Source organism: Sylvia atricapilla, chromosome 1 (genome assembly GCF_009819655.1).
Source record: "Sylvia atricapilla isolate bSylAtr1 chromosome 1, bSylAtr1.pri, whole genome shotgun sequence".
NCBI lineage: Eukaryota > Metazoa > Chordata > Aves > Passeriformes > Sylviidae > Sylvia > Sylvia atricapilla.
The window spans coordinates 99,747,372-99,761,261 of NC_089140.1; the positions used below are offsets into that span (position 1 = coordinate 99,747,372).

General features: G+C 40.0%; 1 protein-coding gene across 1 annotated transcript in view; it reads right to left on the reverse strand.

The window, feature by feature from the left end:
* The window catches only part of CEP192 (centrosomal protein 192), a 69,766-nt gene extending 56,292 nt beyond the window's left edge, over positions 1–13,474 (reverse strand). The window contains 9 exon segments of the mRNA XM_066314113.1: positions 3,051–3,237; positions 6,776–6,926; positions 7,652–7,809; positions 8,089–8,229; positions 9,264–9,362; positions 10,043–10,254; positions 10,661–10,807; positions 11,830–11,880; positions 13,306–13,474. Coding sequence (XP_066170210.1) covers positions 3,051–3,237; positions 6,776–6,926; positions 7,652–7,809; positions 8,089–8,229; positions 9,264–9,362; positions 10,043–10,254; positions 10,661–10,807; positions 11,830–11,880; positions 13,306–13,416 — 1,257 coding nt within the window. The 5' untranslated portion in view covers positions 13,417–13,474.
* Between the last annotated feature and the right edge of the window lie 416 nt (positions 13,475–13,890).

Genomic DNA, 13,890 nt, shown 5'->3' on the forward strand with positions numbered 1-13,890 from the left:
ACCTAAAATTGGGGGGGGTGGGGGGGGGGGGTGGGGAACAAACAAACAAACAAAAAGACCTTCATTCGGATTAACTCATGTGACGTTGTTTATATCCCCGGCTTTGTTTTCTCTTCCGTTTTTGCAGTCTGAATCAGTTAGATGAGGCTGAGAAACAGAATAGTTAGCGTTGGAAGGAGCCTCGAGATCGTCCAGTCGCTGCTCCACGCCAAGGCAGGGTCACCTGGATTAGGTGACTCACTCCGGCTGCGGTTTGAACATCTCCAGAGATTGACTCCACCACCTTCCAGCCTGTCCCAGCGCCCTGCCACCCTCAGCGTAAAGAAGTTCTTTCTCAGGTTGAGGCGGAACTCCTTGTGTTCTAGTTTGTGCGCAGAACTTGGAAAATTTCATTTGCATGCTGACGCTTACATGTCACTTTTTTTTTTTTTTTTTTTTTTTTTTTTTTAGTAAGGAGAATGTGAGCAGGTGCCTTCCAAACGGGACTCTGTGTGTGTGTACATGAGAACTTCAGATCTACATCAGATTCGTTGCTGTCCAGGATGTTTTCACAATGCATTTCTACGTTTGTATTCCTGGTATTGGAGAGTGCAAAAATCTGCAAGAGTGAAAATCTAGGTTTATCATCATCAGAAATTCATACTGATTCAAATATGTTCAAAACAAAATCAAACAACAACACAAGCAGAACCACCACAGACACAAACCACGCATGCACACAAAAAACAAAGAAAACCACCAAAGCCATCTCACAGCTTCTACAAAACCCAAAAACTTCTAATCCTGGCAGTTCAAACTGAGATGTGCTCCAAGCATAGAAGCAGTAGAAGGGCTGTTCCTTCAGAAGAAAAAGCGCAGACTTAGAAGGTGCTGGGTAAATTTAAAATATTGTGAGTGCCTGCTGTAATTACCCCTTTCAAAGCCCTTCTATAATTTTCCCTCCTGGAGTTCTGCTGCCTATGTCCAAGGGTCCAGACCCTGCACAGAAGTACAGTTCACAGGCTTGAGTCAAGGGAGCAGACGTAAGCATGAGTTTGAGGAAGCAGAGGTGCAAAGTCAGGGATGAGAATTGAAGGGTCCTGGTTTGGAGAGAGGTCAATACAAGATACCGGGCAGGGGGCAAGGCAGGCATCAGCCATAAAACGAGCCTGAGTTCACTTGCTGAGGTTGAAGTACTGGGCCACTGTGTTCTAACATGACTTGTTTGCACTGAAACTTACAGCATGTTTCCATTAGTAAGAAGTGTGACTGGAGTTAGGATATCTAATAACACATGATCATCACAGAGGAAAATAATGTGACCATGCTGGAATGAACTATTAATGCACTACTAGAAGCTGCAAAAAATTGTCATTACTGTAAGTGGTTTGTCTGTGATCTCTTCGAGGGTTAAGACAAGAATTCTGCAAATGGCTTAAGACTTCAAAAATATGTTCTGTTGTTTGCATACCCAGAAACAGTTTGTTCTGGTTTAGGAATGTATTGCAGTGTAATAGAGTTGATAATTTTTTTTTTTTTTAATTAGTCATCCTCCCTCAGAGGAATAGTTACTTTCCACCCACCATTTACGGATTACCTTTTAATCATGTAACATTTCTGTTTACCATACAAATTTGGCATGGTTTTGTGTTAACTTTTTCTGGTAAAAATACAAAACTTTTTTTTCTTCCACACTTCTGTTCCATATATCAGCAACCTCCCTCCACACATGTTCAGCAAGCACGTTCTAACACCAGTGTACCTCATGTGCTTTTAAATTAAAACTTGATTCCTTAGAGAGAAATAAAGGAACAAATGTGGTGGATCTGAGCAAATGAAGTTTCCAGAAGTAAAACTCACAGAAACTCGTCACTTTGGAACAATACAAGTTGCCCTCTCCCTTACCTCATAGCAGTGGTCTAGTCCACTAGGAAACAGGGTAAGTCCATTTTGAAGCACACTGAAATAGACTATTACATTTCGGGTTTCTGCTGCACAAAGGCCTCCTCCTTCCTTCCTTCCCCCAGGATCTCCCCAACAAACTCAGCAATCCCATCCTGTGCAGTAATGCTACTCCTGGGCAATGCCATGCATTCTTTGTCCAGCATTACCTTCCCGCCTGTCTTGCACTAGTCTGAGTCAGTGCCAACACACTGAGCCACCGCACCGCTGATGTTCCTGTGCTGAGACATCAGAAAAGACATTTGACATCTTTCAAGCCAGCACTCTTTCTTCAAAATATCCTGTTTTAATTCAATCACTGGAAAATAATTGAGAGGTAATGTGAAACCCAAGAGCTCTAGCAGTCTCTGCAGACCTTCAGCACACCCATGAGAAAAGCCAGAGCACACTCTGTGGCACAGATCGGGAATATGCAGCTCCACATCAAGAATGGCACAAAAGCAGAGCTAAAAGAGTGGACACCTGAATCAAAAAACACCATCATCAAGAACCTATTAAAAAAGAAAAAAAAAATTATTACAAAGGAAAAGCATACAAATACAGACCTTTCAGAACAAGTTTATTAGTCAATCACCATTATAAAATTTAAATATTTATACAGCAAGATGGAAAAATCTTAAGTAACCAAACACTTCCAATTATTTTGCTGCAGTATACACAGGAATGGTTTTTTCTTTAACAAGCTGATCCAACGTCATTCTTCACTCATAAGTGTCTTGAAGGCATGTCTAATTTTGAGAAAGTGTTCCACATGTAAATGCAGTATATAAAAAGGAAAAACTAAAGACCATACTAAATGATTTCAAAAAGGAGAAAAAAAAAAAAAAAAAAAAAAGGACAGGCACATTGAAGTCACCTACTCCATATAGAGCTTGTGGCCAATACTGTTTATATATGCTGCCAATATTCAAAGGGTACAAATTAAAATGGTCTTTGATACACAAATAATATGTTCTAAATGTTTTCTGTTTTGCAAAACATGCATAAAGTTCCCACATTTTTTTAAAAAGTCTTCTGTACCAGAGAAGGACTACAAAGGCAGTCAGAAATGGAAGCATTCACAAACACCAGAATAAGGCCCTTCAGAATTTATTTAAAATAACACATTAAACCCCTTCATTCTCAGGTAAAAGATTAAGAGGCCGAGACACACATCGTCTGCGAGGGTGAGGATACTGGAGGTTGGCAGTGTCAGCATCACAAGACTGTTCTATCAGAGGAGGAGGAGGAAGGAGCTGGGCATGACTGGACCATCTCGATCCAGCCCGTGGGGAATCCAGAGGGGGAAAGAAATACCTGAAACAATTAAGAAAGGAAAAAAACACCAAAACAAAAAAACAAAACAAAACAAAAACAAAACAAAAAATTAAAATAAAACAAGAAAAGAAGAGAAAGGTAGTAAATACAAGGAGAACCAAAGGGGAGAAAAGACATGCTGGAAAAAAAAAAAGGCTTTAGTATATCCATGCCAAAACCAATAGAACATAATACCAAAAATCAAGGCTTGTAATTCAAAACAAGACAAATCTGGAAACTCTTCTTTAAAGCAAAATAATAGCCTTTTCCACTGAAATTCATTGAAAATAATACCATAGTCCTAGTATACATTTTTACAAAAGAATGGATTGCTTTAGAAGTCAAAAGGGTGGTGTAGTACAGCTATTAACAGGCTTTCATTCTCCCAGAATTTCTGTGATTTGTTAACAGCTTTAAGTAATGCTTTGTTTGTGACACAAAATATACATTAAATATTATCAAAGTACATTTGCTGCATATGCAAATAATTCAGATTAACTTCAGAGCATTTCTAGAAGAGACGTAAAAACATCCGTTTTTACATTAATGATATACATTTACAGAGAATAACTACTTTGAATGAAATACAGTCTTTGTATCTATTTACATATTTCTGCAAAATCCTCTGTAAATTCAAGATTCTTGGTGAATGCAAGATTCAGAATTATGCCACTCCATGTCATTTTGCTGCTGTTTTTATTAGAACTTACCCGTAACACTCGTGCATTTTAGTATAACTGTATTATATTTTCTGTCTTGTTTACAATTCTGTGGACTTACATCAAAGAATAGCTATCAGTTTATTAATGAAATTAAGGGACAATTAACAACAAGCTGAATTTTGGTTTATAACTCTGCATGGCCAAAGTGTTTGCGTTTTTCAAGGATACTATGTTTAGAGAATCTAAGTACTCCATGTAATTGCAATTATTACCATAGGAATGTACAAATACATAACAGAAAAAGTAATTCTCTTAGGATGAAGTATGACAGCACTTACAAAACATTTATTTGAAGTCATACTAAAGAATATAAATGAAGCAATACCAAACTACTAAAAGCCATTATCTGTACAATTGTCAGAACAGTTTTCTTACTCCTTTAAAACAGGTGCATGTATTACAAAGCAGTTACAACCTTGTAATGTTTAGGAATCTTAATCAAATGGTGAACACTGTGAAATGCAAAACAAATTGGTTCTCAAAACAATTTCAATGCAAGTTATTGTAATGGTCGTTTCCCTCCTCCCAGCCCAATCAAGGACAAAAATGCTTGGTTTTAATCATGAACTATCTTTTAATTTGACAAGCTTGAAAACTACGTTCTGATGGAAGTTTTGGGGGTTGGGTGGGTTGTTTATGTTTTTTTCCAAACAAGATGCCTCTCCAAATATTTTTCTATCGGGCGTTCCATCCGTATCAAACTGTGCCGGCTAGTACAAAAACCGCACGCAACGTGTGTTTAAAAAGGCTTTTTGAACAGCATTTAGTAGTTAGCAGGCTGCTGGTGTCTTGGGAGAGGTCAAACGGCGCTGGGGAAGGGAAAAAGGAGTTCGTTTTCCATTCCTGTGTGCATGCAACAAGCAGCAAAACACCAAAGTTACTCCAGTTAGCTTGGTATCAGCTCTGCTTTCTGTTAAAAAGGACATAATACAAATGGAGAATGGAAATTGTATCATAAATCTAGACACACAATTACAACAACATAATAATACAGCCCTACTGGTTTATTTCCTAACAACCTACATCACATGTTCTGAAATTTATTGAGCACAAATGCAGTTGGGCCAGTGCTTTCACAATCTTTTCCAGATCTGCCTGGGCTATAGCTGTTTTAAGTGTTTAAATGTATAGACATGAAACAAAGCATGTTCAGTCAGAGACAAAATAAGTTATGTGTAGGATACCTATTTATGTCAATGCATAAATCTTTTTCAGCATGTTAACACTAACACAGAAGTTAGCAACTCTGCTTACACAAGTCAGGCCAGTATCATACAAAAGAAAGCATGTAGTAACGTGTGTAGCTTATATAATAAGGCTCTAAGACAAGACACCCTATGTCTGGAAATTCCACAGCCACTGACTTAATTGTGGAAGTAACATTGTGTTACAAAGTGAAGGCAAGAGTCATTTATTAAAAACCAAAACAAAACACAGAGCAAGGAAATAGAAATAATGCTAGAAGTTTCAGTTCGACAATGCCTTAGCACCAAGTTCAGGGACAGGAGAAGAGCCACCAGTGGGGTGGGGACGGTTAGTCTTGGTGGCAGCACAGTCTTAGATAAGGAGATTGTCAAACCACACCCTATGCTAAAGAGCTGAAGACAGCCTGCATTTCCCTACAGGAACCCAAGCAAATACAGGTACACAGCTCTGGATAGAGCATTTCCAAGGCAAGGCTGCATTTCATTTGCTACACAAGTAAAACCTGGAACCATGACCAACATCATTCTGCTGCCCTTTCTTGTAGGGACTGGGCCCATTACCACCTCTTGCACACCCATTTATCTTGGGAGGAGAATGTGAAACCCCTTCTCTGTTCAACAGGGTTAGTGATCTTGAACTGACATTCAAGATTGACTGCTGAAAGGGAAAGAGGGGACTAGTGCTACTCTCCAAAAGCAAACTTCACTGATAAGCATTCCAAACTGAAAAAAACCCCACACGAGTAGCTGCACGTGGATGGAAAGGGAAACTATCCCAAAGCATTTGAAACAAAGGTGGCCACAAAACTTGGAAACTGCTGCTGTAGAATCTGGCCATATCTCATCCTTACCCAGGACTTACAGCTTTGTAGAGCTGACTGTACACACTGCACCATACAGATGCAGCACATTTCTACATTTCAGTGTGCACAAATAAAAATGATTTTTCAGAAGAGGCAGTAAAATTTACCCACTGAACAGCAACTACTACAGAATAAAAACCTAACAGAGATTATTAAGGCAAATTATCTCCAAAGTGAATGCCATATGAGGTGAATTTTAAAAGCCACAAAACTTCTATTAAATTGATGCTACACGCCTGCAAAAACCAAGTGTTAAACTAACACTAACATTTCATTGTTGAAACCATGTTATTAAGTAGCTTTTCTTCCTTCCCTTCTGCTACATTATCCCAGAGAAAAACAGAATTTGTTGCTGGTATTTTTGCTTCCCTTTTCAACATCTATCTAAAACAAAAGGGCAGTTACACACCAGTAGGATGAAGCTGGTCCTTTGAAACTATTTCAGAAATGTTGTTTCTAATAATATGAAAGAACTAAAAAGAAAACAGTTATTTACACTGCTTGTTTATACAGACTGATTCAGTATGACTTGCTGCTTTGTTCATTGTCCTCTTAACACTGGCATTACAGACAAACCACAGAACAAAAACAGAAGAGCTTATAGAAGTACTCATGCAATAAATCACATTGCACTTTAAAAACATGTAAAATAAAAACATGTAAAACACATATGAGAACTAAATGAAATTAAGAGGATTCAGAGAAAAGACTTTTTACTGAAAATTAGTCTCTCTACTAATTAACCTACCTGCTGGCAGATGAACCATTTAGTGAATTCTGCAGACTTGTATTGGCTGAACCTAGAGAGGCATTAAAAATTCCCTGCTGAGAACTACCATTCACTGGACTCCCGTTACCTTTCAGTATACCAGTACACTTCCAGTTGTCCATGTAATTAGCTGCAAACACAGACATATAGAAACTGTTAGTTTCTCTTCTGAAGCTCAGCTTTCCCTACAAATATACTTCAACTGCTCCACATCTGGTGTGAATCAGAACTGAACTTCAACACCAATATATAAATTCCAAACAGCTGAGAATCTGCCTGATATTCTCTGCCTGCCCATAATTTAGAACTCGGTTTCCACTATTACAATACTAGGAAACAAATGAGAATGTGTAAGGTAACTGCCAGTGGGGTTTTGTTGTGGAGATTTTGGTGGTGGTTTTGTTTGGGTTCTTTTGGGAGGGGGTTTGAGGTTTTGGTTGGTTAGTTAGTTTCTGGAGGGGGTGCATCTATTTGTTTGTTGTTTGTTTGTTTTCTTTTTAAAATGTAAACAGAAAAAAGCACCATTTGCCTGGACATTGTGACCGAATGTAGATTTTCTAGGTTTAGCAGTAGGAAAATATCTATCTTACTTTTTTAAATGGCAACTTGATGTAGCTCTAGTCTGGTGAAATAATTTCAGGGTACAGTAACAACTATTCACAGCAGCCTAAATCCTGTAAGTATTCCTGCACAGAATATTACTTCTGAACTCTGTTTTTCTTAAACAGAAATACAGAAAATATATCTTTCACAAATCTAAAATGGACATTCACTCCAAAATTATGTTTTGAGTAGAATTTCTCAAGTATATCCAGCAGACTACATAGTTCATGTGTTTCAGGTGGGTGACCTTACCCTTCCAGAGCCTAACACAGCCATCATCACCAGAGGAGGCAAGCACTGTGCCTGTAATATTCCAGCTCACTCGCCACACCTGGGAGTTGTGATTGTCAAACTGTGCCACAATATGAATTTCAAATTTTGTTAATCCTCCTGATGAAGTCAATTCTTTCCTGTTTAAAAGAAAAGTGACAGTTCTGCACACAACTGTTCAAAGGTCTGGGCTTGAACATGATGTCAAAGAGAACATCATCTTTCTAATAACAACTGGTATTAGATTATTAGTATTCAAACAAAATTACAGACTTGCTCACAGTCTTGTTACCTTAAAAATCAGGTTGCTAAAAACAGTCCTGCATACATTGTTATTACTTTTGTTTTGCAGAGATTATTTGAATAAGACTGTATAGTGTGCATCACATCACACCAAGCCATCTTCCTCTTAAGCTTACCTCAGAGGTTTCAGTGTGAAAATTCGTACGTCTTTGGTTGCTACAGCCAAGATGTGGAAGGATCTTCCCAGATTTGGAGCAAATGCAATATCATGTACAGGATCTGTGACTGTCATCAGAGCTTCTGCTTTTGCGTATTTCCTGTACAGTGCAAGAAATTAACCTTTAATGCCATGAAAATTGCCAGGGATGCAAATGATACAGTGGAAATGGGAAAAAAGGTTATGTATGCATGATGAGACTTGCAAAAATAGAACTTTTTTTAAACATGAATTTAAGCAATAATTTCAAGTAGATTTCTTCAGAAATTGAATCAGATACAGTAGCCACTAAGTACAGTATGCTACAGTATTGTAAGTCATACAACAAAGCAAGAATTGCAGTACAAAGAACATTTTTGTCTACAATTGGAAGCGGGAAATAAAAAGAAATATTCCATTCACAAATCTAAAAGGAATTTGCATCTCAGTAACTAAATTTTCCATGCTTTTAAGCAGACCACTGTCTGCCTCCTCTGCCATATGATAAACACATATTCCATTTTCTTAGTAAGTTACAGTAGCTTTATTGTTAATGCATGGAGAGCATTGCCTGAAGCTGGGCATAAAATCCACAGAGCACTCTGGCTCCTTTCCCACATCGATCACTCCCAGTCAAACACAATTCCACTGTTACCATTCAATTGGAAGTGGTGGTGCACACACTTAGTTGCCTTTTCTGGTTCTGTGAACTCTTGACTGTACAACGTGACATTTGCCAGAACACGAGCAATTCACAGCACTTTCTGCCATTATAATTATGCCTTTAAAATCACTGCAAGGTGGCCTTGAACAAAACAGTGCCTGGTGCAACACAATTCAAATTTCAACTGCTAACACCCTGGGCAACATTAAACGTACAATTTTGTAGACACAGAAACAACAACTTTCCCTTTAAAATGCTGGTAAAGAACAATGACATTTCTACACTGACAGAGAATAAAATTATCAATATCATTTCTGTTAACATCAGTTACCATTCTGATGTCTTCTTCTCTTTTCCCCACCCAATGGATCAGAGACAAAATTAAAGTATTATTTACTACTGCACTCCACATTTAATGATAGGAATAAAAAGCCATATATTATAAACAACTTAATGATCCCACGAGTGCTGTGTATTGTTATTTAGCATACCTGGTATTTTCATTATATTCATAAATTTGAACCTTAGCCAGTATATTTGGACTGTTGTCATCACTTCCTACAGCTATCATTGGAGAATGTGCTCGAGAGCTAAAAGGTGAAAACAAATACTGTTAAATTTACATATTTCTAATATATATAATATTTATAGATCATATTTCTCACAGAAAGTATGCTAAGCCATTTGTTAAATTTCAAACACATTTCCTATGGAGGAAACAAAACACCACAAAATATCACAAGGAAAAAAATCACAAAGAAACAGGAGTTAAATGCTATTCACAGTTACCACTATCTTCACTCTGTTGTTTCAAAAGCCCCCACTAAGGTGAAATCAGGAGACAACATTATTTAGCAATTCAAGATGATGTTCTCAGAGAGAAGAATTGAGTTTCTATAAAGACTGCATCTGCAGTATTTGCCAGAAGTTTCATGGCAGAGTCTGCATTCTTTGCAGTGCTTTTAATGATTGATTTAGTGATATTTAAATCAGGTTTTGGAAGATAAATCACATAAGCTATATGTAGATGAATCGTAGTTTTTAAATCGACTTTTATCCTATCCCATGCATTAAACTGAATGCCTTACTCTGAACCCTCAGCACAGACTACTGCTAATGAATAGGAGAGTAACTAGATCAGCAGGACACAACACTGTGTCCACAGGGAAAGCCATTACGTGCTTTGGGACAGACAGAAATCAAAGCAGTTCAGCTTTGAATGTTTCTCCCTTCCCGTTACAGTCATAAAGCAAATGTTTTAGTAACACACCTTGAAGGATTCCAAGAAATACAACTGCAGCTGAGCTTACACGAGATTTCATGCTGCAGTGACCACTGGCTGAGATTCATCACATCTGGAGCTTCATAGATCCTTACAACTCCATCTGCTGAACAGGTTGCTAACATAAGACCCATGTGCTTGGGAGCAAACTTCACATCTGTAACAGATGTCCTACTGTCCACTAGAGTGGTCCTCTTGACCTGCAAGAAATTTCCATCAAAAATTCATTCCCTAAAGAAGGCTAATCAGAGTCTCACAACACCACTTCATAGGACTGCTTACATCCTCCACCAAAAAAATTCCCCTCCTCAACTTTTCTATTGTTTGAAAGATGAGTGAAAATAGTGTTATTTGAAATGATCTCTTGTCAAAGAAAAACCCAACTTTAACTCTACTGTAGATGGGAATTCATGTCTGCAAGCCATTTGCCAGGGAATATCTTATTATGAAGCACCAATAATAATGACACTAAGTGGCCTGAAGGTAGCCAGTTAGCTGCTTTCCTCAAATGTTTTAAAAATACTTACTTTGTGTTGGAATGTTGCCACAAATGAATAAAACATAGCCAAAATCAGAAACTTTATAGCTGTAGAGAAGAAGTCTCACCCAGTGGCTCTGGCCTCGGAGTTTATCATTTGATTCTCCTACTATTTCTTCCCACACAGCTGCTGTTCTATCAAAGGAGCAGGAAGCCAGGACCTGCCCAAATTCAGGATGGGCCCATGTCACACGCCACACGGATCCACTGTGTGTCTGCAAGACAACATCACAACACTGCAGAGAAGCAAACATACTGCCTTGTGCCAAGGAAAAGTCACTCTCAGGACTTTCACTTTCTGAAGAAGAGAATTCTAGGAAGTAGTAGTACAATTTGTTTGAAACCTAAGTTCTTTTATACAAAGTTACATAGCAGCTATTGCAGTTCTTGATTCCAGCCAGCATTGCAAAGTTGTTGCTCTTCGTGTTTAAAATGCAATTATTACAAGTGCATTTCAAGGCACTGTTTATTACTACTTTAAGTTCCAAACTATGATTATGGCTTGATGCAAAATGTAAAGTTTTGTTCTCAATCAAATTTCAGCCATTACCACGTTCACTTCTAGATTGCCTGTACTTTTCAAAAGCACTTGCAGAGCACTGTTAATCTTATTTTTGATAAGAAGCTCCTCTTTCACACCTAGTCAACATTCCTGTCTTAGAGAAGGGGAATTCAAAAGCCTCCCTTGCATTACTATTTACAGGGATGAATGCATTGTGGTCCTATTAAATACAAGTCTAAGAACAATTCAGAAGCTGAATACACTAATTATCCAGATGAAGCAGAGCCTCCATATGACACAGCTCTCAGAAAGGTTTTGAAGAACAAAAAGCAGAGGTCAGACACTGTAACATTTAATAGCCAGACATATTCCTTTTAAATTTCCCCCCTTTTATATATATTTTTAAGTCTTACTACATGCAAAAGGAAATAATTAAGAATTAAGGTACTGTTTTCTACTCCCTGACCACCAGTCACTGATAATGTTTACTGATACTGGAGTCTGCCAACATAACAAGGTATTAAGAAGAGCAGACTGCATGTTAACATCTGCTTTAAGTGAGAGGCACTAGAGATGTTTTACAAAAGCAAAGAAAAAGTATTTTACACAAGACATACAGAAAGTACATCAAACCAAAAGCATTCCTACTCTAAAATTTGGCAGAAATGATGCATGTCTCTCCAAAAACAAAGGAGAAACTACAGTTATGTCTGTGTCATTTTTACAAATACAAACCTTCCAGCTGGCAGTGCAATGCCAATCTCCATTTTCACTTTTGTCCCAGACCTATGGAGAAATCAAAACACAATTATACAATTTGTAAATAAAGCTTATTGACTGGTACTTTAAAGACACAGCCATTCATATGTGTGTGTGTGCGTGTCTGTGTAATCAAAATAAACAAAAACATACACACCCACTCCCCCACTAAACTTTTTCATCCATGACACTGTACCTGGTTCAGTAGAAACTTGCACTTGACTCAACCATAAAAATATCCCTATTACAAGTAGGAAGAAGAGGCACCACCTGCAAAACCCACTATTATATGACTTCAATTTCTTTTTAAACAGTAAACCACATAGAAGAGAAATTATTACAATTCCCAATACTTCACTCACTTTGTTCCAAGACTACACTGTTCTGTTTCATTTTAGAGCCCCCAGCATCCTCACGTGCTCAGCTCTGGCTGCAAAACCCTAATGCAGCTCTCAGCCCAAAAGCAGAGTAGGACAGCAAAATATCCACCATGGCAGTGGGGGAACAGATCTTGTTTCTTTTGGAGACTTCTGCCTTGATTTTTAACCACACACAAGTCACTGAACCTTCTCCTCTCTTGATTTCCCATACATCTTTATACTTACAAGATCTCTACTGAAAAACTATGTAGAAAGTCATGAACATAACCAAATGAAAGACACCACCTGACACCAAAGATCCCCATGACTTTGGCTCACTTTCTGGGGGCACCGTTTTACTGTGGTTGGTTATTTGCTTTTTAGCCTGTGGTAAGGGAGAAGGGGCCTAATCTACAGCTTTCTACGAAAAAAGTGACTTTCTCAACCATTTATCTGGACTTCATAACAAACATGACTGTTCTCTGCAAATTAGATTCCTTTAATCTATCTTTGTGACTCCCGAATATTTGCCCATTCTCTCACTATGCACAAAAAAGGGGAAAAACGATCAACTTTTCGTTAAAGTAAATATGTTACTTTATTTCTTCTAAAGGAATGTCAAAATTAAGGCTTCTAGTAATCTACACTTTCTCCGGTCTGTCAGGGCACACTCCGGAACACTTCGCCTTCCTTCCATAAAAACTGCAGATTTTTCGCACTACCTTACGAGAGGAAATGTAACGAAACGTAACGAAAGAAACAGTAGCTTCTTTCGCCAATATTCTTTAGTAAATACAGATTTTTTTTTTCAGCTGAGGAAACAAAACAAGCGGCACGGCTGCAGGCACAGCGGTCGGGGATGTTTTCCCTGCCGCAGCAGCGGGTCGGAAGCGCAGTTTCCGTGTTTACACGCGTTAGCGGGCACACAGACACACCGTGCATTGTGCGCGGCAGCCTCTCGCCCTCACGGCCCGACACCGGCACCGGCTCCTCCCGCGGACCGAGCCCTCGGCCCGCCCCGCTGCCCGGTAGGCCGCGCACGCCCGGCGCCGCGCCACTCGCCCGGCACCGGGCCCGGCGGCTCCCCGCTCACCTTGACGCTCTGGTCGCTGGAGCAGGTGGCCATGCGGCGCCCGTGGAAGTCGAAGGACACATCGTGGATGAGGTCGCGGTGATCCGCGGCGATGCTGCGCGCCACGAACATCCCGCCGCGGCCGCCACGCGCGCGCACGCCTCACGCGGCGGGGCGGGGCCGGGCCGGGGGGGCGGGGCCGCGGCCGCGCGCGCAGGGAGCTGCTCCGCGCGTGCGCGCTCCTTGCCACCGCCGGGAAACGCGGGGAAGGGCGGGGCCGGGATGGGCCGGGATGGGCCGGGATGGGCAGTAGGGTCGAGTGCGGGCAGTGGAGTCGCGGCCCGGGGGGTTTCCCCGCTGCCGCCGCTGACTGCGACATGTGTCCTCGCGTAGCGACAGGACGAGAGGACATAACTTCAAGCTGCACCAGCTGAGGTTTAGGCTGGACGTTAGGAGGAATTTCTAAGGAAAGGTGATTAGATATTGAAACGGGCTGCCCAGAGGGAATGGTGGAGTCGCCGTTCCTGGCGGTGTTTAAGGAAGGACTGGACGTGGCACCTGGGGACACGGTGCCGTTCGGCCACAGCTGACACGCGATGATCCCGG